This window comes from Anopheles coustani, chromosome 2, assembly GCF_943734705.1.
Source record: "Anopheles coustani chromosome 2, idAnoCousDA_361_x.2, whole genome shotgun sequence".
Classification (NCBI taxonomy): Eukaryota; Metazoa; Arthropoda; class Insecta; order Diptera; family Culicidae; genus Anopheles; species Anopheles coustani.
Window position 1 is genome coordinate 93,500,834 of NC_071289.1, and position 26,006 is coordinate 93,526,839.

The window sequence follows — 26,006 nt, forward strand, 5'->3', positions numbered from 1 at the left end:
TAACCGGACGGTTGCAAAAAGCTGTGGACAGCGGCGTGTCCTCGTTGTCCCGGTATTCGGCATCGGCCGCCTTCGACCAAGAGATTCCGGTATTGTGTGTGCCCGTCTTCTTTCTTTTACGTGTCAGTTCGTGTCGCGAAGTGTTCCGCCAGCAAAGGCAATAGCAATAAATTACTTTCTTCCACCCTGTGCGTGCGTGCTATAGCGCACAGCATCTTGTCTTTACCGAGACACGGCCTGTGTCAACGCGGGTGACAAAGAGAGCGATACAATTATTGTGATGTGTAGGTGGTTCCGTCAGTAGGAAAAAAGCACGTATTCCGCGGGTCGTGTTCACTTCTTTCAACCATCTTTTATTGAACACCCGACCGTACCATTTCGCTTTATTCTGCTGGTGGTCGATCGAAGAAAAAGGGGAGCTCCGTCTCCCCCTTGTCAGACGCGAATCGCGGGCGTGTGTGTTTGTGTGCTTGTGTATTTGACCGTGCACGGAGGAGAGCAAAAGGATGAGAAAGCTGTGCCACAATAATCCTGTGTTTGCAATGCGTTATATAAAAAACCGCGGTTCCATCTAATCGTCGCTATCTCGTCGGTCGGGAAGCAATCACATATCCGATACGGGTGCCACACACCGTTCGAGTCTCGCCATTGTTGTCCTCGAGTAACCGCGGAGTCCCGCGGGGGCCGTTTACCTACCTGTTCGTTCGGAAGAGAGAGAGAGAGGGAGAAAAAAAGAAACAAGAATCCGTGCAATATAGAGCGAGTTGCGCTTGGCTCGCGAGATCAGTTCTTTGCAGTCGCTAGACGAGGGCGAGGTGTGCTGCCCGGGGAAACGGGGACGGCAGCCACGACTGGTGTCATCGGAAATCGTCCGATCCGTGTTTGTGAAACCCCCCGACCGTCAAATTGGACGACCACGCGCGTTCTGCGTGCGATAAAGTAGTAAAGCATCCCGTTCCGAGCGTAGTGCTCCCCAGCTCACAAAGCAAAGTGTAGATTAGCTCAACTACTAGACCCGCCGTCGGCTGCTAGCGAGCGAAGAAAAGGGAAAAAGGCGAAGAAAACTGACCGCTATTTCCACAACAAGATGCAACAACTAGCCACCATCATCGGGGCGAACGCCTACTACGACGGGAGCCGTGTGTTTACCTGGCTGGCCGACATGTGCGGTTTGTCGGTGGATTTGGTGAGTATATATGGGCACAGTTCACACTACATTCCGGGACACAATCCGGCTCCAATTGCGTGGGTGTGTCATCGGGACGGAAAAAGCAGGACAATTCTCACCGATGTCAAAGTAGGGATAGTTACTTGATTTCTCATAACAGGATGGCAGCAGCATCCGACCAACAAAAGCCGGTTTATAATTCCTCGGAAATGGGAGCGATGCTACGTTACAGAAAATGGATAGTATTTTCGTCAAATGTATGCAAAATGCGCAGAAATGGTCAGTTCAAAATATCACCCTTGTCGGTCATCTTTTCTTTAAGAACGTAAAACTTTGGTTGGGTGAACAATTTTGTGTGTCGCAGGTTTTCCCCAGTGAACTGGATCTCCCGTTTATCATCTTTCTTTTTTCTTCAGAAGATGACTGTTTCAAGTTATACTGATATCTTCTGCCAACTTGTACTATTTATTTAGCCTTTTTATTCGTCTTTGAAAGGGTGCAGAGCCCATTACAAAGCAGCAACAAAAAAATGGTTCGTCGAAGGGTGATGAATAAAGATGTCAATTGATGATTTTTCACACATCATGCATGACATCTTCTTTCTCGATTGCTCTAGGCCGGTTGTAAACATCTCCACAATGCGCCATTTGCTTTATCACCCAATATGTAACGGTGTCGGCAATTGCTCGGTACTTTAATTTTTTGCTCCACGATAAATGATTCAGCGTTTGGCAAACGAAAAGTAGGAAGAAAAAAAACAATACTAAACCTCCATAGCAAATGTCATAAATTCATCTATATTTATCGCTGATAAGTTAATAATCTTTGGGAAGATTCTTGTGAGGGCAATGAGAGGAGGGGTGTTGCGGAATAACGACGTACATTTCATTTTCCTGACCTCCAGATAAGCACTGGAGTTATGGCTACGATTCTTTTGGGGCATTGATAACAACAACCGTTGCTGTCAAAACGTCGTATGTTACTGATAAAGTTAGCCGTAAAAAATGGCAATCATACTAGAGCCGTCTCAGACGTTCCTGTCAGTATTTTCGCAAATTAACCGCAGAACCATCTTCTTGGTAAAAAAAACATTAATGTATGCATCGAGCTAAGATCCAGCACGCGCGCCTTGGAATACCACGAACCGGTCGCCTCGTGCTGCAGTATAAGCTTCTTCCAGCAGCTCCCACGTTTTTTGCACCAAACACTACCAAGTATAGGGACCTCTCGAGGGGTGTTGACTTTTTCGTCCGAAAAGCCACCATCACTCATTCATCATTCATCGTTTTCTTCGCATCCAGCGCTATCGAACGTCGTTTTGTCGCTTTTACTTTGTCCTTGAAGGAAAAGTCGGCACTCCAACGCTTTTTACCACCTCTGCAATGCGTCCTCGACACTGCAAGCCCTGTCTTCATGTTAACGGTTAAGAAAGAGATATGTTGTGAATGTAGACCGTGAAACAAAATGGTTAGACTTTCCATTTTCTTCTTCATTTTAATTAAAACCGTTGGATCGAGCCGTCATCATTAAGGACAGGGAAAATTATCTACCAATAAGGATAGAATAGTAATTGTTTTGCATTCCATAAATGGTACAATAGAAATACTTGCGTGGCCAATCGATGATTGATTGCTCTGAATAACGGATGCAATTGTGAACGAGTGTGAACATGGATAAAGGTCTAACAAATTAGTTAGTTTTCACTTCGAAAGTGTTGCAAATCGCACTTTCCTCAGAAAGGAGTCTTTGAAACCAGCAACTCCAAAGCATATTTATGTGACACTGTCCGAGTTAGGAGGGACAACGTTGTGTAACGTATTTTATATTTTAGCATATTGACCTTTGAGCGCTGACGAGAAAACTACTTTCGAATTCATACTTCCTTTTTGGCTAAACCCGTGCAAGAGGACGTTGTTAACTTTTTCTTTGGTCCTGGTCTTATGTCATCGGTGTTTCGGTGACAGAAAGAAACAGGCGTATAATCTGATTGTCAAAAGAAAAATAGTCCATCTAGTGGTCTATACTCCCAAGAGAGCTACATCTAGTAGCTTTAGTTTTTGCAGATATTTGGCTTCCATTTGTCTCGTGGTGTGGAATCCGTCCATTGTGGAACATAGTTGGTTGTTTTGTCAAAAGACTAATTTTACTTCGTCACCGCACTTTGGAGTAGATTAAACGCACGTCAACGGTTTGTTCACGTGGTTCGCGAATGCCGGCTTTGAACCGTCATCATTATCATCCACAATTTGTGTTAGGGCTAGCATCCATCCACCCGTTTTTAGCGAGAAATTCTGCACAGCGTCTCCACAGTTCTGCTCTGTGCTTCATATTTGTCATTGCCACTTTCCCGTTAATTCAGCGCCCCAATACAATCCCCCGGTGGCGACATCCCCGTCCGCGTTTTGGGGGTCGGTGGCATTGAATTAAAAATAACAGATCGAGGAAGGTTCACCTTCATTGAAGAGTTTCCACACTTTCCGGCGGCGCTTTCCACCAGCCACCGTTTTCCTTCCACTGAAGAATCACCTTCGCTGCGCTTTTGATTTGCTTAAGCCACGCCACGCGGTGTGGCGGTCTATCTCAATGTCGCTGGTAAATGGTTGCACAAACACCACAAGAAGCAGAAAAAAAACACTGGTACAAAACTTCAGCTTCAAGCCGCCAGCACGCCAAAGGGGGGTCGTATGCATACGCGAGCGCATTGAAGCAAAAACAAGGGGGATGATGATTTGGACGTGGCTTTGTTGGTCTTGTGTCTTTTTTCCTTAGGTGCTTCGCGCGAAGAAGGAATTTACGATCGCTGGTGGCGTGATCTTAACCCCGTCCTTGTGCCTGATAGTCTTGGGTCTTCGGGGCTTGGATGCCATTCGAGCCGTTGAGGTTGTTCTAGGCAGCAGCACATGCAATACCCTCATGTAAAATGTAACGTTTTCTCGTCAGGTCATCCATCAAGCGTTACCATAAACGAGTTGTTTGCGTTAATCGTTCTGACGTTGTTTTTTTAAGTTTCATAAGTGTTTTTGGGTTTGAGTTTAATTAAATATCCTGTTTTAATTACTCCACTCACTTTGACGACTCGATTGACCTTCATCATTTTTAAAAGACACTGAGTTTTAATTTAATTTTAAAACCATTCTTCCAACCCTGATGGTATGTTTTTATGTTACACCAACCGAAAAAAGGCATGTTTCGCATGTTTGTACTTTAGCTTACGACACAAATTAGCATTCGTATCACCATTAACACGATAGTTCAAATTATCGTCCTTCACGCCAACCCGTGAGTGGCAGAGTAGAATTTTTATTTTTATTTTCTTCCGTCCGCCTGATGAAATCAAAGCCGAAGTAAAACAATCCGTTTATTTATACTTTTTTTACTGCATTCAAATCGCTCCCTGATGACTAAGTTTTATTTCATTTGTTTTCTTTTTGCAACGATGATGAAGTCACCCTCAGCACCACGTCGATTGTGTGTTGGGGGGGAGGGGGTTGAGAGAGCGTCAAAGGTAATGAAAGGGTGCACCAGAGGAGCTCCTCCCGTGGGAAACCATTCCCCCCGCAGCCGACCCTAAAATCGAACCGCTAAATCCAGTTTAATCCCAAATGAAACCTCGGTTTTGGCCGTGGCTCGCACAGGGAGTAAGGGAAGGGAGTATGTCATACCGGCCCGCCGGGCCCATGGGTGTGCCACCACTACCTTCATGCACTAGTGGGTCAGCGGGTAACTGGCAGAGCCTAAACCCCCCTCCCAAACACCTTTCCCACCAGGCAACGATGTTTTCTAATCGCTTTTTAATTTTGTTATCATTCAATTTGAACTTGAGAACTCTTTAAAGTGAATCGAATTGGATTTGTTGAACCAGATTTAAAATGGTTCACTTTGAATCATAGGAGTCGTGTGACGAATCGTCTCAAAAATATAGCCTACTACCTCCTCTAACAATTTTCCTCTTTTGTCGGTTGGCGAGCGGGTTTTGGGTCGAAAAACACTGTTAGCATTGAAAGCGGCAAAGCGTCGAGCCGCCGGACGTAAGTAAACTCGCGGTATACTATCGAATGGCGCAAAGAGGAGAAGGTGTGTGCGTGCCTGCCCGCGATGTTTTTGTTGTTGTTTCCTTCTTACTCTTAGTTTTTTTACAATCCAGCGAAATCCTCCAAAACAAACGCGGACCAATGTTGTTGTTGTGTTGTTGTCGCGTGTGTGGCCATGTGCGTCGCGTGGAGTGTGGAGCTGGCAGTCGATGCATTGTGTATTGGTTTAGGTTGGTTGTGATTCAGTAAGCGAACGATTCCACCAAAGAGTGTGAGAGAGAGAGAGAGGGGTGTGGTTAAGGTGAACGCGGCGTGTGAACCTCAGGCAAAGCGTTTAGTGTTTGCGTCGAAGTCGAAGACGTTAGTAGTCCGGGAGGTAGTGTTGCGTCCGAAAACGATTTCGGTTTCCTCGGTAGTGTCCAACGTCGATGTCATACAAGTATCCAAATATTTCGCCAAACGGTGGCCACCTGTTGATATAGGGTTCTATTTCGCGATCGGTGAAGTGAGATAAATGCGATGCGATGTGGAATGGCAATGGCAACAAAGGCTTTTATTACTTTCTTTGAACGTCCAAAAGCAATTGATTATGGTGCAGTTCTTTTTCAGTACTTTCAATCTCATCTCCGGCTCAAGGAAGAAAGTGGTCTCTTGTAAAATTAGAAGAGAGGGTGGGAAAATAGTTACGTTGCTTGAATGCTACCCAAATAAGGTAGTTTTGTTACTATGTGATTTATTCAACCTACATGTTGATGAGGCAAGGGATGGTGAAAAAGACTGGAACATTTTTCTTCCATCTCAATACCAACCATTTCATGGCAAACTAAGGAACCTTCACAACTCACTCACTCTCAAGTACGCCATTTTGGGTTGGGACTTGCTTGCTGGCGTTCCGAAAAAGTCAACGCGGATTCACGCGCGAAGGCGGCGTAATTTATAATCGATGACATCATGCACACTAAAACACTCACGCGCCGCCTAACGGCCAAGACAAGGGTTCGCCCGATGTCATCAATGTCACATGCTGCTCTTACGCCAGGTCGCTGGAATGCTGCTTGCGTAAAGCTTTTGCCACCCCTCCCCGGCTTCCGGTGGAAAAACGGCTGTGTGCAACGGAAAAACCACCGGAGTATCGCTCGGTTTGTGGAGTTCTGGAAAATCACCTTCGCGACACGCGAAACTCGAAAGTGTTTCGTTGTTGATAGTGCAAGTGGCAAATTGGGGTTGAACCTCTGCCGCACGAAGGGTTGGCAATAGAATGGCGTGCTTCCTCGATTGGGTGGTAATATAAGGCAAACACACAAAAGTGGCATATTCTTTGCAAATAGGTATATAAAACCTTCATGAAAGTTGATAGGGGCAATTGCGTTTGATCAGTGATTGACTCCAATAGATATCATGAGTCGTATCTTCCGTGCCATTTTTATTTACGCAGCTCTTCAACAATTGCACCGATACACCGAACAAATCAAACTCTATTGTGCGAAGTTGCAGTGGAGTGTTTACATCACCAATTGATGCACTATTTAAACGGTAGATATGCATCCGGTTCCCTAGTTTCTAGGGTCCCAAAGACATCGATTTCGGTTTATTCTGGGTTGTCTTTCACTAAAACTTAAAAAAATACACCTAATACAACAATTTATAATACAGATAAAAAACGATAAGTGTATGAATCGCCTGACTGACGAAAGTTCACTCTTCTGCTGCTAAAAGTCAGTTATCGTAAACCCAATATCTTGCTGCTGGGGTGGTAAGACCTCGAACGAGCAAGAAATCCCTCGGCACCATAAATAATTAACAAACACGCCTTATCGGGTGTAATCTAAAGTCGGCTACTGAGAAGCCACATCGGCCGACGACTGCGCGCCGGAATGCTACGCCTCCCGATACCCAAACAAAGAGCCCGGCCTATTTCTCCTTCAATCAATGCCATTTAGCCCGGACCTAATCACCATGTCTAGCCTGACCGGGAGGAATAGATAAGCCTCCTCGACTCTCGTCCCAAAATCGCTTCACATCCTTGCCGTCGAACAACGCCGAACAGGATGTGGGCATCAACTCTATTGCCTTTGGCCCTTCCTGTGTGTGTTTGTTGGTGGGTGGGTGGGTGGTGGTTTGGTAGGATGGAGTTTTCCTCCTCCGCTCTTCTCATCGCAGAGTACACGAAATTGGAAATGGCAAACATCGTTTTGATCGATTAGTGTACCGTGTTCTTTTTCCTTCTTCGTTTGGTAAATACGACAAAACTGCAGTTGCTTGAATGACAAGGAAAAATGTTGAATCAGTTCTCTGGTCCCCCCCGTGCTGCCCATTCAAAACACTCTCCGTCTGCTGTATGTCGCTTTTCTTTCGCTCACTTTTTTTTCCACAGAAATAGTGTATACGGGGGTTCGATGACGCCATCCGACTCTGTTTTCCTTTTTCTTTTCCCTTTTTTTGTTGTTGTTATTTTAGTCGTCCATACCAACGGAAATACTAGTTGAACACTTTATGGCCAGAAGCGCCCCGAAAAAAAGCCTTTGGCTTCCAGCACTCGGTGGGAGGGAGGTTGGAAAGGAGGGGGGAGCTGGTTGATGTCTCGCCTAGGCACTTTGTCATTTCCTCCCAGCGCCCCAGACAATGAGCTACATAAAATTCCTCGAGAAAAGAATTCCACGGTGTGACGGTGAGGGGTGGGAAAAACGGGGAAATGCTAATCCTTGTTGCTGGCTGGCGGCACTTCCGGCGAATGAAAACAAGAACGCAATATCGGGCCAACCAAGGCCAGCGGGGAAGAAGCGACTCCTAATACTAGGCTAGTCGTAGAAAAGGGAAAACGTCCAAGCGCTATCGCTTCCTTTTCGCGTCCTCGCCTTCATCGGCAATATCGTATCAAAATGAAACCCCTCAGTTCTAGCTCTCGATGAGAAAAATGTTACATTTAGTCGATCCGCACGGATGAACCCCACTTCCACCTCCTTTCCCCGGCACAATGTGATATAATCCAATTCATTCGTTCGTTCGTTCGTTTCATTTCTGTCCCCGAAAATCTGTCGAGAATTGGAGAACGCTGGCGCGCTGACTCTTGCCACTCTCGTCGGCCGTGTTACTTAACCTTCAACATCAACCTCAACCTCATCAATGTCACCCGATTAAATGCTGGCACAAGGCAGCAAAATCTGTTGATGGGCTCTTCTAGCCCGATGTCCTCTCAAGATGGATGGGTCTAACGGAACGAATGAATTAATGGCACTTTTGCTCTCGAGTAGGAATGAAGAATGAAGACGACACAGAAAAAAACCCAATTTCAAAATTCTTCCTCCTGATTCTCTTTCGGTGTCACTTAAAGTGTGGCTGGAGCTTATTAACTAACCAAAGAAGTGACTTGATGAGGTTCCACTCAGTACAGAATGAGTCTTTAAACTTGTGAGTCACTAAAGATACATCACTTAAAGTAAAATCATTTCACTCTGTCACCTTCTTCTGCGCTATTCAAACGAATAACATTTCCATCGACCTGACTCTCGGAAAACGGTGGCGCAGTTGGCAAAAGGGGGAGACTGGATTATCGACTTCTAAATAGGTCAATCGATTTGCATGAGGGTGGGACGATTGTTCAGGTGGTTTTGCGCACCTTTACCAGCGAGGTTAAAGGAGTCAGGCTATAAGTTGGGTTAGTTCTACGACCGAGCTCTAGATGATTACTTATTCTAAAGAACTAACTTTGACTTGTTTAGTTAGGCTCATTTCGAACTTACATGTTCCGACTTTCTTCACTGAATCTGCCTCGATGAGTACACTCTAAACCCAACGTCGAGGGGGTCAGCACAGAACCTCGGAAACCCGGGAGGTGATTCACGAAAAAAAAGAGTCTTCAGATGCTGACTTCCATTTCGAAAAGTCGTTTGCTTTGACTCCTTTCTGACCCCGTCGAATATCCTGGCGATATGAGCAAATAATCAACACGTGTTGGAAAATGTGGTCACAGGATTAATCTTCATTATTGCATTTATTACGTCCCATCGTCTACATCTCCTGGCTGAACGTGTGTGTGTGTGTAGAGTCCCGTACGTGGTTGGATCGGTGTCTCGGTTTGATGGCAAGTCGTAACAACATCATCCGCCGAAGTGCAACTCCCGAAGCACGACGGTGACAACACTCACACTCGGTCCCGGGAAAGTCAACACTTTTCCACTACGTGTGCAATGTTGTTTGCCGCGGGCGTTGTCTGAAGGAAAAGTAGCACAAAATTTCGTCCACCACAAGTGGAAAACCCCCAACTCCAGGGTCGTCGCGCGAGGGTCAGCCAGGGCAGTCAAGAACCTTCGGAAGAAAAGGGCACCGAGAAAAAGTGCGTAGGTCGTAAGGCGTGCAGCGAATGGGAAAGTCTTTCCACAACACATGACACGTCGGACTGGCTGTTGATAAAGCCAGAAGTGGAAAAACGCAAACGCCACAAACGTGAAGTGGTCCGTGGAACCTCAAATTTTACTCTTGCCATTTCCCTGTGTGATTTATTTTCGCTCGGAGTTGGAGTCGACGGATTAGCTCCAAAAATCCCGTCTACGACATCGCATCCCTTTCGCTTATGCTTTGACCTTTTCGCTAGCGCTGGCTAAAAACCAACGAGATTACATTGCTTAGCTCTGTTGCCGACGAGCTGAAGAAAACGATTTAGAAGGCTAATTAATTCTCCTCGCCGAAGAAAATCGAAACACAATGGCTTTCCCCCCGCGAGGGCTTTCGCATGCCAGTAATTTGTTCGGAGGAAATGGAGCAACATGTCATTATTTGTGACACCCGAAAATTGTGGAGAAGGGGAGAGGAAAACCCAAGGGCATTTGCTCTGTCATGTCATGCGAAAAGCCGAGATCCCTGACCTCTGGCAGCTTAATCGTTGTTTCGTCTACTATCCGTACCGGATGGTGAACTGATATAACCTTTCCACTCGACACGACTGCCCGATTAACAAGCAAAGGATGAAAATGGCAACCCAAAAAAAAACAAAAACAAAAACCAAAACACCACCGATACATTTTCTATATCAATTCACAACGAGATTTTTCCATTTTGAGCACGTGTTCGTGGGGAACAAAAGTATCTACCACCGGGGGGGTGGGACAAAGCACAACAAACCCAAACTGAACACTGAATCACAAACAAATTTGGGTCAAAGATGGGAATGGGCCCGCTTCGGAGGGAAAATGGGACCGTCGAAATGTAAATTAAAACAAAATAAACATTAACATGCGGTCCCTTTGCGTGGTGGTGTACGATATGGTCAAATTAAAATCGTATATTCATAGCGTCGAGAGCCATAATCGCTCGAACGCTCGGGAACCTAACAAAACAACAAGACAAAAAACAAATGATAATGTCTATTTAGATGGCGAAAGATGGGAGATGGTGGAGCTGGAGGACGAGGCAACATTTAATCAAAATCAAATAGCCCCAAAGGCTGACTTTCGGGCTGTGATGTCGAATGTGCTGTGGGAATTTGGGAATGATGGATATCGAGCAAGATGTAAACTGTTGATGTGTTTGTTGATATGACCTATCCTTCCCATTTCCCGTCTACGGTTATCTACGGGCCTCTCGAAATATGGACAAAAGCGATGTTTCCCGCATTCGCAATTCGCACGCTCGTGAGCAAAATTGTGATAGGCTAAATATTTTAGCACAAAAGCCACGTACCACTCATTGCGCGGGAAATGTGTAATCCAATCTCTTTCTCGGTTCCTCTTCGTCTGCAAAAAAACAGAGGAAAACCTCTTGCCTTTCGAACCCATCCCCGGGTTCCGTTTAGCTTCTGCACGCACAGGCAGGAGCCGAGAAAAAGGCAACAAAGTCCTTCCGAAGGCTATTTCCATTTGGCGCCCCGAAAATGGCGAGGAGTTCTATCGACTTGAAGTCCAAAAATGCGTCGTGTTTTTCGTACGTTCAACAGATGGATAGGACGTGTGAACTACGGTCGGCCATTCCTTCCACTTTCGAGGTGGTTTGTGACTTCTTTTTTTTTCTTCAGGTGTTTGATCGGAGGCTTATTTTTTGGCCTATCAATGGAACGATAAAGTTGTCACGATTAGATTGGGGAAAAGTTAATAAACATCCTACCAAAACACGGTTGCTGCTGGTCTGCATGTTTAGTGGCGTGTTCATCAACCCTACAGTCCGTGGCCATTTGTGTGATGTGATAAGCTCCCAATTCGCTCGCAAAGGCCAATCGAGCCAATCGCGCGAGCTGTATCGTGATGATAACTGATGTTTGTGGAACACAGTTCTTTACTTCAAACCATTTTGAAACTTATTTAAGGAAATGGGAGCCACCAAAAGCGGTGCCTTTTTTTCCGCAAAGATCACCAGAAAAACGTCGCAAATCGAACGAAGCGAATGTCCTTTGCATAAAATAATATCATGAAATCGATGCCGGTTGTCTCCATCGAAATCGATCCGGTACACAAGTGTTCGGTGTGAAATTATTTAACATGCACATTTAATATGTATTATCTCAGTTTTATTTCGAAAGCAACACCAAAAGACCCTTTTCCCTTTTCCATTAGGTTTTCTCTTGCTGAATGAAACAACCCGGTTAGGACAGCGTTAAGATCAACATTGCTTTTTGGTCTTCACGATGCTGGACTATCTACTATTGTACTTGATGATCTTAATGGTAGCAAGGAGAATAGCGAATGTTTTTATCGTTTGTCTGGACTTATTTAAAAACTTGTATTTTGTTCGATACGGCCTCGAAACTATCGCTCTTAGTTTCCTTAAATTCAATCGCAGGAGCTCTACGAAACCGGGAAAACTTAATCTAGCCTGCTGCGTTGATCAAAAATTGCACCTTTAAAACGCAGTCAAGAAACGCCTACTCGAATCTAATCGTTACGTGTTACACAATTCAAACCAGCCGTTCCGTTCCGAACAACTTGCACACACTTTTATTGATTCATATGGCTTTATTGTGGGGCAAAGTTTCTAGGATTTAAAAAGCACCTCCAACTCATAAACGACCTTAACCACACACACCCGGACACGCACCAGCTCCCTCGAGTTGGAAGGGATGCAATTTGGTAGGAAAATTCTGCCTCTCGATATATCGATGCGAGTCGAATTTTCGCGCGACTTTCGGCCTCATTTTGCGCGCGCTCGAAAAGGTTGAGACCTTGTCGGAAAAATCAGTTTGGCAGTTTCCTTTTTCCTTTTTTTTTTTTGGTTTTCCATTGCGTGCCGTTTACCCTTTTGCCCTTTTTAGTTGAAGGGTTTTCTCTTCGTTCGAGCACTGCGAACCTCGCGAAACTGCAGTACGCCATACATTTCCCCCATCTTTTCGGTCTTGGCCTGGGGTTTCGGGGCATAGCATTGGTTGGTTTTCATTATTTTATTTTTTGTTTTCTAGTTTTGGCTTTGATTTTCCCGTCAATCATACACACACGCGCCTGCCTGCCCTCGGAAATGGGGTTTGTGTTTAGCGCCGTTTGCCCGCCGAAATGCAATATTTTAGAGCACGTCGTCGTCGTCGTGTTCACACACTGCCTGCCCCCCCATTTTTTCCAAACACCACCCAGAGTTGCGCCAAGCACGCCTCCCGGCAATGACGATAATGATGGCGATGATATTGCTGTTGATGTTGCTGATTTCGATAGAGAGATTCATGTGTCGATTCACGGTGAAATGGGAAATGTGTTTCACCTGTCTTTCCCGCTGCAGCACAAGCGACGTTTTTAGCAGTTCATATAGTCGCTTCCCCTTTTTTTTTACCGCCCTTCCCTTCATTTTCCAAGGTGAGAGGATGAAATAATATGCGTCGAATGGATGAATGGGGTGGGGTGGATGGGCCTAAGGGCCACCACAAAAAAAAAACCCCCCGTAACGCCTATGCCACTTTCCATCGGAATCGTTTCCATCACGCGTCACCGATAGTTTTTCCACTGCAGGATTTAGCGTTTTTCCGCACTACCGCGCACTCTGAAAGTGAACTCTCATTCTCGATTGCTGCCAACAGCTTCACAGTGAAAATGTTGGTGTCTAACCTATCGACGGGCGATACATCATTTGATGGATATTTAATTGCGACGGTTTGAAGCGTCACCCGAGAGTAAAAAACTACTCATGTCGCTTAAAAGGGCATAGATAACTCTTCAATCCCATATCACACTTCCTTTAGATCACAAGCTGAAAGTCGATACGGACGGACACGAGCATTCTGTCCTCAGTATATGTGATATAGGAGTATCCCGATGTATTGAATACCATAGTCCTAACATAAGGCTCGAACTTCACAGGATTGTAAATACTTACCCGAATCGGTCCACAAACTTGATTCCAATCTGTTTATCTGTTTGCACAATAATCCCCCTTTCGCTTTCTTGCTTCTGCGAGAATCTCCTTAAGATAGATGTCGATTACGCAAGGATTTTGTTTTGGGTGTTGTTTGTTGATCGGAGCGATAATCTGATCTCTTGCTTCCTACCAAACTTTTGAGCGTCTCCCAAAAAAAAAAATAAAACATTGCAAATTGCCCTTCATCTTGAGCCCATAGTTTGAGCTTCTACTTAAATCGAACTACCCCCCGAAAGACAAACCCAAAGCATCGCATCCTTTTCCAACCAGGCCAGACCCCGACGGACCCCCTCTCCAGAGCAAACCTTAATCGATCATGGAAAAATCGCAAACAAATTGCCACTGAGAAAGTGCCACCCCAAAAGAAAACGAAGTGCTCCCGTTCAAGAGTGTTTTGAGTAGAGAGTGTGTGTGTGTGTGTGTGTGTAGAAGAAATAGGAACTATCCATGATGGAGCAGGTGGTGGAGGTGGACGTACCAGCGGAGTGGGTTGGTGCCGTTGCCGACCGCGTACGGAGCTTTCTGACTGAGCTGGGAGTAATAAGATACGTAAGTGATTACGTTTTCGTGTTGATCTTTCTTTTCCCCCTATCTCTCTCAGAACCACCGTAGGTATGCGATCTCGTATGGGATTGTTTTCCTTTTTTTTTTGTTTCTTGCCGAACTAGTCTATATTTTACGTGATTGATTAGCAGGGTTTGTTTAAATTACCGAATGCATATGCTAGTGTGTTGAAGTTGAAGCAAATACGAGTTGTAACAGGGTGCGCAGTTGTGCAGTTTTAATCTTTAGCGATTTTTTTACATTCAATACAGTGCAAGAACAGCTTTTGAAAAAAATCTATAAATATTCCGGAAAACAGCTGCAAATTCCTTATTAGCAAGAACTGATGTTAGATTTGCAATCTGAACAAATGAAATCAACTGAACCAATGAAAAAGCATAGATTTGTTTGAATACGCCTAAACCATTCGGTCATCTAAAAGAAGTATACCTAGTACAAAAAAAACATGTGGCTCAAAAGAATGCAACGATCACGCTTTTTGCTACGATCACGACCTTGGATACAGGCGAAGAAATGCATTTCTTCCCTAATGAACTGTGAACGTGGCAATCGAATGACTTTCCATGTTGTGTATGCACGTATGAAAATAATTTCTGAAAAATGGCGAGGATGAAAAATCAAAAACATTTTTCGCCAACAGCAGGGAGGAGTTCAAGGTGTCACTGTAACTGGGCGTTACGTGAGCATGGCGCGAGTTAGAAAACCCGCATTTAAACACGTGCCCTGCCGCTGGCTTTGCGCGCGCACTCGCGCCGAACCGAACCGTCAAGGCCTCCCTTCTCCTCCCTGTGTCGGTTTTAAAAATATATATATATATACTCCTTAAAACCCGTGCGGGGATCCAACCCGAGTGCAGGTTGTTCGCTCACTCCGGTTGTGGGCCACTTCATTTGTACCATATCGGGTCTCCCTGCCTCGTCTTAAAAGTTGGTTGGTTGTCTGAGTGGCTGGCTGGCTGGCTTGAGTAAACCAGTCCTGCCAGTGGCTCCGTTCCCTTGGTCGACCCACCGGTGCACGGTCAAGGTTGTGTTCGCTTGAATAACGATCACAGTGCGCACGATGTAACCCAATACAACGCCACCGTAGGAGACGAGAGGTGCAGCTGGTTTTAACTTACCATATGGGCCACACACTGCATTTACGCCGCCCTCTAAATAATGATGATGACTAAACCCGGCAACGACTGTCTCAGCCCTCTCGGGCCGGAGGCATGACTTGTTGTTTATGCAAATCCCCGCACCGGAATCGGATGTGTCATTCCCTACGATCGTCGAAGGTTTATCAACCTAATTTCCTAAGTGTTGCAAACATTAGAAAAAACGAACGAAACACGCTTTTGTCGGTCGGCTGAGGAAAGGGTCAAGAGGTTAAGTTCACTTGCTAATGCTCGATGGCAGCTTAGTCCGACCCCCGGGTACGACGGAAGTGCTTGGCAACCGTTTCTTCTAACCCGGGTCACACCTGACACCTGATTCAAATTTGGCACTCTCCGATCGGAAAGCACAGTCTCTCGCCATCGTGTGTCGGCCATTCGCCTCGAAACCCAATTGACCCAATTCGGTACTCAGCCCCCTCCTTCCCCCTGTAGGGTGTTATTTTCATCACGTTATCTTCTCGAAAGTGACCAACACTTTTGGGGGTTGGTGAATATTCGGCCTCATTAGTGATCCGGAACCGTATGCCAACCACGACCCGGATTCCCGTGTAATCCAGTGCCAGTGTGCAAACACACACACACATTATCGCATCTACTGGTTGGAAGGGGCGACTGTTTTGTTCCAAAGGCTCGAAATTTGGTTTGTGGATTTTGGCCGACACTTGGGAAGGATTCATCCCGCATCAATTACATTTCAATTATCCTTAATTATACTGATGTTCGGTGGTTTAGTGAACATCTACTAATAGTGATACGTATGCTGAACTATTTTATTTACTATTCTAGCAAATCGTTCGGAGACACCATTGAAGAATTGCAAAGTAGTTTGATTCTATTCCTAAATTTTGTTAAACAGTGTCTTCGTTCGACAATTGAATTCTTTTCAAATTTGTTCCAAAACCGACGGAAAGCCGTCGCCACAATCTATCTGTTTCCTCACCTTAACTTCTTGCGGACATTGTCCCCATATCCTTAGTAAACTGCCAGCAGAGCCAACGATGGGCTGGGTATGTTCAATTGGCCCTAACTAAAGCAGCACATAACCGGATTATGTCCACTTGTCGACCCCAACTGCGCAGCAAACCGTCTGGGACTTGTGTTAGCAAATGATGCAGTTTCCTTTTCTTTGCTCCATTTCTCCACAATCGGACAACTCCAATCGTCTGAAGCCTCTGGTCGGCATAACACACTGGGCTGGTCCCGAGGGGTTATCGTCGTGCGGAATTGAGTCGTTCGTTCGTTGGCCTGCGATCGACCTGAAGCCGGACCGGCTCGTTCCAGAACTCACTTGGAACGAGATTTGTGTGGCGTGATCAAGAGCAGAAAACAGCTGATTAAACGATGACCGTCCGCTTCTGTTTGTCTCAACTACGTGCGCAGTTAGTTGAAATGTATTTCGATTACGAACGATTGGAGCTCGTGTTTGTTCTCTTTCATTCACAAAACAATCGACTCTAATGATCGGCGCTCCGCCGTTTGTTCTTTGTCCCGCAATCGTAGGTAAACTTCCTCATCACACAGTTTCTGGCACTGATCCTCGCGTCCACGTTCCGCTCGTACTTGCACCCGTCGAAAGTGTCCGCCAGCACGCGGCACGCGATCGGTCTGGTGATCGGGCTGTTCTTCGGGTACTTCTGCTTCGGCCAGCAGGCGATCCACATTGCCGGCCTTCCGGCGGCCTGCTATGTCGTCATCCGCACACAAAACCCACAGATCGTCCAACGGTAAGCACCTGCTCGGTGTGTCGCGTTCGCTGCTAAACCCAGGGCCCTTCCCCTTCCCCACAGGCTCGTCATGGTCGTGGCATTGTTCTACCTGTCCTGCATCCACCTGCATCGGCAGTACTACGACTATGGGTCGTACTCGCTCGACATCACCGGTCCGCTGATGATCATCACGCAGAAGGTGACCAGCCTGGCGTTCAGCATCCACGATGGGTTCACGCGCGAAATGAAGGACCTCACGCAGAGCCAGCAGCAGCACGCCATCCGCAAGCTGCCGTCCGCGCTCGAGTTCTTCTCCTACACGCTCCACTTCCAAGGGCTGATGGCGGGCCCGCTGGTGTTCTACAAGGATTACATCGACTTCATCGAAGGTTGCCACATCATGAAGCAAACGGTCGCCAATGTGAGTTTCCTCTAGCGCCAAAAAGAGTTTCCTTGTTTGTTGACGTTCCTTTGTTTTAGGCCAAGTACGACATCGACAAGGAAATTGTCCACGAACCATCGCCGGTGAAGGCGGTCGTGAAGAAGGTGATCGCCAGTTTGGTGTGCGCGTTGATCTTCATAAAGTTCGCTACCATATACCCGATCAAAACGATGAAAGGTGAGTGGTCACCGACGACACCGGAAGTGCACTGGTTTATTCGGGTCCTCTTTTTTTTTAGATGACGGCTTTATTGCCAGTTCCGGCTTTTTCTACTCACTGTGGTACATGATGATGGCGACGACGGCCGTGCGCTTCAAGTACTACTTCGCCTGGCTGATGGCGGACGCGATCTGCAACAACTCCGGGCTCGGCTTCAACGGGTACGACAAGCGGGACGGCGTGACGCCCCGCTGGGACATGCTGTCCAACATTCAGGTGCTGGAGTTCGAGTTCGGTACCAACTTCCGCAACTGCATTAACGCGTGGAACGCCGGCACGAACCGCTGGCTGCGCATGGTCGTGTTCGAGCGCGTCCCGAAGCGCTACGGTACGGTTCTCACGTTCAGCCTGAGCGCCCTCTGGCACGGATTCTACCCGGGCTACTACCTAACGTTCGCGACCGGTGCCCTCATCGTGATGGCGGCCCGGATCGCGCGCAAACTCTTCCGGCCAGCGTTCCAGCGCACGGCCGGCACTCGCGCCCTGTACGACGTCCTCACGCTGCTGGTGACGCGCGTCTTCATGGGCTACGCCACGTTTCCGTTCGTTCTGCTCGAGTTTAAGGCTAGTCTTCGTATGTACCTGAATGTGTTTATGTGCCTTCATCTAGTCGCTTTGATCACCGTATTTATTTTATCGAACTACGTACCGCGCGGTGCGGGCTCGAGCAAAGCATCCACCGCCGCGGCCGCTAAGCTCGACTCGACCGGCGATGAATCCTCCGTACGCCACAAACCGTACCAGGCGACTCCCACACCGGAACCGGTCACCACCGGCACCGCACTTCGCTACCGTGGCGAGAACGGACGCCGAACGATGGAACCACCCATTCTGAATGGTTCGTCGTCGCAGCCCTCCCCCGCTGCTGCGTCCATCGGCTCCCAATCGGTGCACCACGTGGTGGACCCGTTCTGTTTGACCACCAGCGTGAGCGGCACCCACAAAAAGACTGACGATTTTCTGCCGGACGAGGCGGACAACAACAACAGCAGCAACAGTGCCACCATCACCACCAAGCCGGCCGGGGCCAAGCCGGGCGCCCGGGAACGCATCAAGGAGAAGCTCGAGCAGGAGACGCGCAACATCGAGGAGTTTATCGACAAGACGGTGACGGGCTTCGTCGAGCTGAAGGACGATCTGATGCGCATGAACGAGTCCCCGATCGGTGGGCTGTACATTCCGCGCAAGGTAAACGGTGCCGTTGGTGGCGGTGCGAACGCGACCGACGGCGAAGGAACTAACTCGTCAAGCGGCGCGTTCCTCAAGAAGGAAATCGATGCGCTCAACGCGGCCGTCCAACAGGCCAACGTGTTGCCGGCCGTTCTCAGCAATGGGCATGCCAAGTAAAAAAGCAGCCAACCAAAACATACTCTTCCGCACTGCACTGTACCTCCCCGGCAATCCGTCGTATCTCCCTAAACGCGGGGGAGAGGTGGGTAAAAAAGAGCTCGTCAACGGACTTCCTGTTGGTGGAACTAGCGAGTGCCTACCATATTTGCGCGGGAAAGATACATTTAGTTTTCACCTTCACCTTCCGATCCAGCGTCTTCTATCTCGACCGACCCTCCACCGGTTCGTCGGTGGAGTTGAGTTTCTTCCTGCCCTTACCACCAACCGAGACGACGATATCAGACCGAACACGCCCCCCAAAAGTAACTGGATGGAGGCGGTAAATTTTGCTGCTTATGCCAAATTTTGTACAAACACAAACTACCTAAACTCAAGGCACGAGTTTAACGAGAACGACAACAGAAACCAGAGTTCCAATGGGGAGGGAAGAATGTTGAAGGAAAATTGAACGTAACCAGAATCATCGCGAACAAGTTGTCAATAATACCTCCACAAAGCAAAACGGTCCAGAATGCTGCACTAAACAAAAGGCGTGTATGGAACTCGGGTCGACAGGAATAGGAGAGGAGATGGAGCCGAAAGGAGATATATTTTTGAGAAACATACCTATATTATATGAACCCCCCCCCATATGTTATAATCGGTTCTTGTGTCGTGTGTATGCATAAGTACTGCAAAAAACAACACTCCCTAATTCAAAAATCCCACTAAGTTGCTTCCAGTAAAGTCCCACCAGAAACTAGAGAGAGGGAGAGCGAGATAAATAATCTAATGAAAACAACGTGTGTTACGGATACGATGGCACAAATATAATTTAAGCTTTTGGGTACAATTTTTGCCGAAAGTCGTAAGCGTCGGCGCGCTAAACAAAACAGTTCGTTCAGTAGCATTTGTCTAGTTTTATAGAAAAAAAATCAAGAAATAACAATTCTCGCTAATAGTTACAAACTTTCTTCATCACAATGCTTCCAAATTAAGACTTATGTCGCGGGAACTCTGTATCCTGTTAATGGGAGAAGGAGCACTTGTTTTTAAGATAGGTATTTACCTTCGGTTATTCGCCATTAGCTAAGTTTACTTCGTCTCCTGCAGTCAATTGCTTGGAGCCGAAAGAAAACCAAGGATTTTTTTAAAGGACGAAACCCCCCGGCCTTGCACAGCACAAAAATATCTAAAAGTCTACTTCACCTGTTGTTACAAACATAACTTGAGATTTTTTTAAAAAAAGGAACGTATGACTAGAGGTTTTTTTATACTTTCGTTGTGTTTTTTTGTTGTTATTGTTTACGAGTACTAGTGGTTTTCTCGATTCCATTGGTGACATAGGAAGCTAGGATGAGGAGAATGAGCAAGATCAGATCAGGTTTATTAATTGCTAACAATATTAGATAGGAGCTAATTGAAGGACTGAACGATCATGGACGATGGACGAACGTTCCAAGGAACGGAGAATATGGACCTGTGACAAACCTGCGAATGCATTTCAAATCATGGCAAGGTGTAATTTGGGGGCCAGTAACACATTTCTACCCCCCTCCTCCTTTTGGCTAGATGATTAGATAAACGATGGACCGAAAAGCGTGTTAGTAGAGGAAGGTCGGCATCGGAGCGGTATGGTAGACCCTATTACCACATCGAGGTGGGAACGTAGGGTCGTTTAGGTTCCTGCAAGAAAGGCGAGCGCAGCGGTGCTCAGGAAGAGAACGAGGAAATGATCACTAAAGGCACAAAGCAAACAAAACATATTACCATAGATAAGGGAAGGTGGCGCAAACAAACGTTTAAAGTAAGTCAAGCAAAATGATAACCTTATTACTTTCAAAGAAACGAAGAAAAAAAACTACAAGTACGCAACACACATACATACACACACAAACAACCACAAATACCAATCAAATACATACAAGTTCTCCAGTGGAGTTCGTCTTCGAGAAACGGGCTTTCCGTGTGGGAGTGGAGAAGAAACTATGAATGTTGTAACATCAACAAAAATTAATAATAAAGAAAAGGAACTCTTTTTGTAGTAAACGCAAGGGCAAAATAAATTACAGTCGATGATTAGATCGCGGCCCTGCGGCATAAAGTGTGCGCATCCGAAGAAAAAGGAAGCGCCTACCATGTTTATTCTGATTATTTTGTACAATGATTTCCCCAGTTACAAACAGTTGAGTTACAACTAAAATTGCTTAATGATACGGTCGACGATCTTTCGTAGTAAAAATGTATTTTATTCATTTACCTTTTGTTGCACAACTACATATTATTCTTAAAAAAATCATTTATACGAAAGTAAGTAGATAAAATTGATAGTACAAAAATTCAGATAGCCATTACTTCCGCGACACAGACTTCCGGCTCGGTCTGCTGCGGGGTGAAGTGGTCTGGATTGGCGTACTGGTGCTGGTTATAGCGCCGGTGATACCTTCCCGGTGTTTCGAATGGCGATGGCTGGCGACACTGAGCGGTGTCAGTACGACCGCAGCTCGCTTCAACCTAATCGGGCTCGACGTGGACGTCCCACTGTCGGTGCTGCTGTTGGCATCGGTTGCCGGTGGCTTACGGTCACGGAATCGCTTCCCGGGAGAAGATACGGCTGCTGGCTGAGCTACGTTAGAGCCGACGTTCCCCCCTCTTGCCGACGTTCGGGTGGGCGTTTTTGGGAGACTCGAAGACGGTGTTCCCGACGGGACGTTCGTCGTGGTCGAATGTGTTTTGGAAGCGGAAGCCGACGGTGACGGTGACTGTTCGTCCACATTTTTCGAGCGTCGAGAAGTCGAGGCTCGGCTGGGACGATCTGGCGTAGACACCTTTTCGGCCGTTTTCGTCGGCTTTTTGGCCGTTTGGTGGGAGGGTGTTTTGGCGTTGGATTGTCTCGCACGTGATTTGCGTTCACCTTCGCTGGCGGGCAGCTTTGGCGATGCAGCACCGAATGCCGAGAGTGACTTGCGCGTCATCACCTTACCGTTGATCGTTTGCTGTCGGCTGACGTGGCGAGTGATGCGCGGCATCGTTCCAGGTGTCGCGATACTCCGCTCGTACAACGTTTTGGCCGCCACCTTGTTCAACGGACGCGCGGAACGATCTATTCGGCTTACCTATCAATATCAGAGCGAGAAAAGAGTCAAAAACAAAACCGTTCCCATCATCATCATATCCATTACGTCCTTACCGTTACGTTCGGCGACCCATTAACGACCTCCCCATCCGACGTTGATTCGCTCGTGGAACTACTGCTGGTCGAATCCGATCTTTTGCCGGCGGCCGATGCGTTACGGCGCGCACTTGTCCGACCCGTGATACTTTTTTTCCGACCGGTCGTTAACGGAGTGGACTGCGTTTCTGGAATCTCGCTGTCACTGTCCGTTTCATGGGAGTTCCCGCTGGAGTGATCGTCCTCAGCTTCCTGTGTAGCAGGAATCTCAAATTCTTCCACCTGCTCCCTGTCTTTCTCTTTCTGTGCTTGTTGCATTGTCCGGTCTTTCATTGCACTGCTTGTGGACGGTTCCTTTGTTCGGCCACGGATCTTGCGCAACGCAGGCGCATCGGGCACCTTGAACGTTCCTTCCGATGAAGGAGCGGGGATGGTGCTCGTTTTCGGAGGTCCCTTTGGTGGTGGACAGGAACCAAAGCATAGCGAGCGACGCAAAGACTTCATCGAACTTTCCGAACGTTCTAACTGGGGAGGGGTCGTCATCGGAACGGGTGATGATGGGGTGTTTGGAACATCGGCCGCTTTCATAGGCGAAGCTAGCAGATCCGCGTCGGAATCCTCCTGGAGGATGGATTTGTTGATCTTCGGACGATCGCTTGATCTATCCACTTCTACGTCTTCGTCCTCTTCCTCCTCTTCCTCCCGCAGCTCATCATCGTCATCGTCTTGCTCAGCTTCCCTCGGTTCCTTTTCAGTCGATGGCGATTCGATGGCCTCTTCACCGAGTTCGGTCGCACTCGTCGTCAGCGTCGTTGGAGCGCGCGAGGAAGAAAACGAAAGTGGCTCGCGGATTTTGCCCAACATCATCTCGCGGAAGGTGGATAGTTTTTTCACAATTTTCGGGTCGAGATTCGACTCCTGCAGTATACCATTGACCGCACTCGCGAGGTCACCGCGCAGTGCCGGATCTTCCGTAATGTCGAGCACGAGCAGCTGATTACTGAGTATTCGCAGCAGATCCTTGAGCGTCAGATTGTCATGCACGACGCGCAGGAAGGTAACCGCGATGGCATTGTGCGGATTGACGCCCGGACTGCAAAAAATTGGCTGCGTCGAGTTGATCACGAACTTTACCACCGTCTCCGGGTGCACCTCGGCCAGTGGGCTCTCGTTCGGGGCCTCCAGCACGGCAAAGAGCGTCCGCAGCAGTGCCTTCTGCAGCAGCTCCTGACGCTTTTTCCTTATCATCGCTTCGAAGAAGATTCCGAGCACTTGCTGCGTTTCCGGATCGGTGGTTGGATTGAAGAAGCGCAACAGCAGCTTGGACACGATGTCCGGCGAGGTACAGTGGCCGTGCAGGATCAACCGGCAGAAGCCTTCGATGATGGTCGAGCAGATCACGTTGTCGTCACAGGTATCCATGAAGTGGATGGACATTTTGTAAAATTCATTACCGTTGCACGTGGTGGAGGACGACAGATCGTCCGGATAGCCGACGCTGTGCCGGTTGAACAGCTGGCGCGAGCTCTTGTTCGTGCGTGACGAGTCGTCCTTCGCGGTATCGTCCTTGTCGAGATCGAAGTGCTCGAACCCGTACCGATCGAGCAGCTCGAACACGCCCTCGATCGCCGTCTTCCAGAGGCGCGTCGATGCCGTATCCAGGAACTGCTGGTACAGCAATTGAAACGTATCTTTGCTCAGCCCATCGTACAGCATACTGAACGCGGTGGACGCCCGAAGGGCCCAGTTTCGGGTGTGCAACTGGGCCGATTGCACGTACCGGCTGATAAACGACTTGTACAGATCGCAAACGGTTGGGTCGAGTCCGCGCACCGTCGTACTGTTGACGAGGTAGAAACACACCTGCAGACACTTGATGATCGTCGCTTGTGTCATCCGTTTGGGCTTTAATATCGAGTCACGAAACACCAGCGTCGAACTGGATTCACCCGTCGTGTTCGAGATGGACGTCGTCATCTCTTGCAGCAAAGGCTTCACCAGGTTGGCGTACTCTTCGTTGCACTGGTTCAGCTTTTCCGAGACGCACTGCGCGCCGGCATAGTCCTTCTTCTGTACAAGCAGCGTTTCCTGCTCTTTCAGGTCGAGTATCTTCAGGCGCAAAGATGAAATTTTCATCTTCAGCGCCGTCTGCTCCGGGTGCTGCTCGAGATAGGATTCGACGAGAACGCGCGAACTATTTGAGACGTCCTGGCGAGATGGCTCGAGTATGGAGTTAACAAGGTCGACGAAAAACTTCAACCGTGTCTCAACGTCCGGCAGCAGCTTTTCGAACGTTTGCATTATGCTCTTTACGTTCATCTCGTTGAGCGTCTCGCTACACAGGATACCGGACAGCACAAGCTTCAAGCTGTCACACCCAAACACGTCGCCAAAGTCGTACATTGTGACAATCTCCAGCAGCGTCAACAGGATGTACTGGTAGTAAAGTTGTTGCAGTTTGTCCATCCCGTCCGGCTGGCCCGGGGACGTTTGGTTGCTGATGTTCGTCGTATTGCTGTTTGTGCACTTTACGAACGCGGCCATGCCGGGATTTTCAACTAACAGTTTGAGGTACTCGCAAAATTTGCTCAACTCTGGCATGTAATCTTCCAGCTCGTCTGGCTTAGTCTTTTGGATGTGTTCCAACATTGCCTGCCAGCAAATGGCGCGCTCAATGGTCAACTGATCCAGGGCGACGGTCCTGTTTTCTTCGCTAAACTGCAATATCTCCGTCATTTCCTTCACGCCGTTTTTGCTGAAAGAAAAAAGAAGATTAACGCAAGGATGCTACGTCGTGGCGGTGCCGTTTCCGTCCGTACCTGAAGATTTCGCTAAGAGCCATTTTCGATGTTTTACGAAAGCGATCCATTTCCTGCTCATCGGCATCGAGCTTAAGGGCCTCGACAAACGCCACACAGTCGCGCTGATACGATTCGACCCATTGCGGTATCATTACATTCCGCACCACCTTGCGTACGCTCTCCGAATGATCACTGAGGCCCTGCTCGAGGAACTTGAGCCGCTGCGCCACCTTATACTGGCGAACTGGGAAGCTACTCATCTGCATGTATGTGTGGCGCCGGACGCGGTCATCCACGTCCCACAGCCGCTCGAGGATGTTCGGAATCGAGCGATAGTTGCGCCCCAGGCAAGTAATGATCGTTTGGCGCACCTTGGCCGACGGGTCCTTGTCGAGATGGTAGGTGTACGCGCGAACGACGGTATCCTCCGGACTGCTCGGATCCTGCAGCCGCTGGAGAGCCAGCACGGCCTGCACGCGCACCTGCTGCGATACGTCTCGCATCCGTTCGAGCATGTAGCGCAAAATTTTGTCACAAATCGTGTCGTCCAGGGTGGCATCGGATCCCAGCGCGTTCAAGATCAGGTTCACCAGTTGGCAAATGCGAAACCGTACCAACGGAGCGCCGCTGATGGTGCTGAGCAACCAGTTGAAGATCGATTCCATCACCGGGTGCGTTACCGACTGCTCGCTGTACTCGGGCTCGGCGACGAACTTGGCACAGAACTTTAGCACGTTGTTCGCATACTCGTTTGTTTCTTCGTGTTGCATCTGTCGTTTGATGACCTGGAGGAAGGATTTCATGAACGAATCGTGCGGCACGGACGTGTACAGTCGCTTAAGCTGGTTGATCAGCTTGGGGTGCGTCGTTTCTTTTGCTTGCGCATTTAGCATCGTCTGCATAACGGCCGTGGAAAATTTCACCTTTTCCGGCGAAGGAACGGGTGCAGCTACCACCACTTTTCGCTTGCGCGGTGCCATTTCTATGTTTTGCACAAATGTTTCTCACTTTTGAACAGTTTTTATGATGATAACAGCTCGTTTCTTGCAACGCTACGCCACTTTTCTAACAACCGACGCTTGACATCAAGCGT

General features: G+C 47.8%; 2 protein-coding genes across 2 annotated transcripts; one reads left to right on the forward strand and one right to left on the reverse strand.

The window, feature by feature from the left end:
- LOC131266648 (lysophospholipid acyltransferase 6) lies at window positions 1-21,151 on the forward strand. The gene is made up of 5 exons (XM_058269247.1): window positions 1-1,186; window positions 16,745-16,968; window positions 17,032-17,371; window positions 17,431-17,569; window positions 17,631-21,151. Exons 1-5 carry the CDS (start codon window positions 1,088-1,090, stop codon window positions 18,956-18,958), a joined length of 2,130 nt encoding a protein of 709 aa, XP_058125230.1. The 5' UTR covers window positions 1-1,087; the 3' UTR covers window positions 18,959-21,151.
- On the reverse strand, window positions 21,020-25,943 carry LOC131266640 (condensin complex subunit 3). Its single transcript, XM_058269238.1, has 3 exons — window positions 24,932-25,943; window positions 22,131-24,867; window positions 21,020-22,056 (listed from the first exon to the last, which is right to left on the reverse strand). The coding sequence occupies exons 1-3, from the start codon at window positions 25,891-25,893 to the stop codon at window positions 21,292-21,294; spliced, it is 4,464 nt and encodes a 1,487-aa protein (XP_058125221.1). The 5' UTR covers window positions 25,894-25,943; the 3' UTR covers window positions 21,020-21,291.
- Between the last annotated feature and the right edge of the window lie 63 nt (window positions 25,944-26,006).

Coding starts and splice junctions, on each gene's coding strand:
- LOC131266648 (XM_058269247.1), top strand. CDS start 1,088: ATGCAACAACTAGCCACCATCATCGGGGCGAACGCCTACTACGACGGG. Junction 1,187..16,744: donor GCGGTTTGTCGGTGGATTTG/GTGAGTATATAT, acceptor CCGCAATCGTAG/GTAAACTTCCTCATCACACA. Junction 16,969..17,031: donor AACCCACAGATCGTCCAACG/GTAAGCACCTGC, acceptor CCTTCCCCACAG/GCTCGTCATGGTCGTGGCAT.
- LOC131266640 (XM_058269238.1), bottom strand. CDS start 25,893: ATGGCACCGCGCAAGCGAAAAGTGGTGGTAGCTGCACCCGTTCCTTCG. Junction 24,868..24,931: donor GCTCTTAGCGAAATCTTCAG/GTACGGACGGAA, acceptor TTTTTCTTTCAG/CAAAAACGGCGTGAAGGAAA. Junction 22,057..22,130: donor ATGGGTCGCCGAACGTAACG/GTAAGGACGTAA, acceptor TGATATTGATAG/GTAAGCCGAATAGATCGTTC.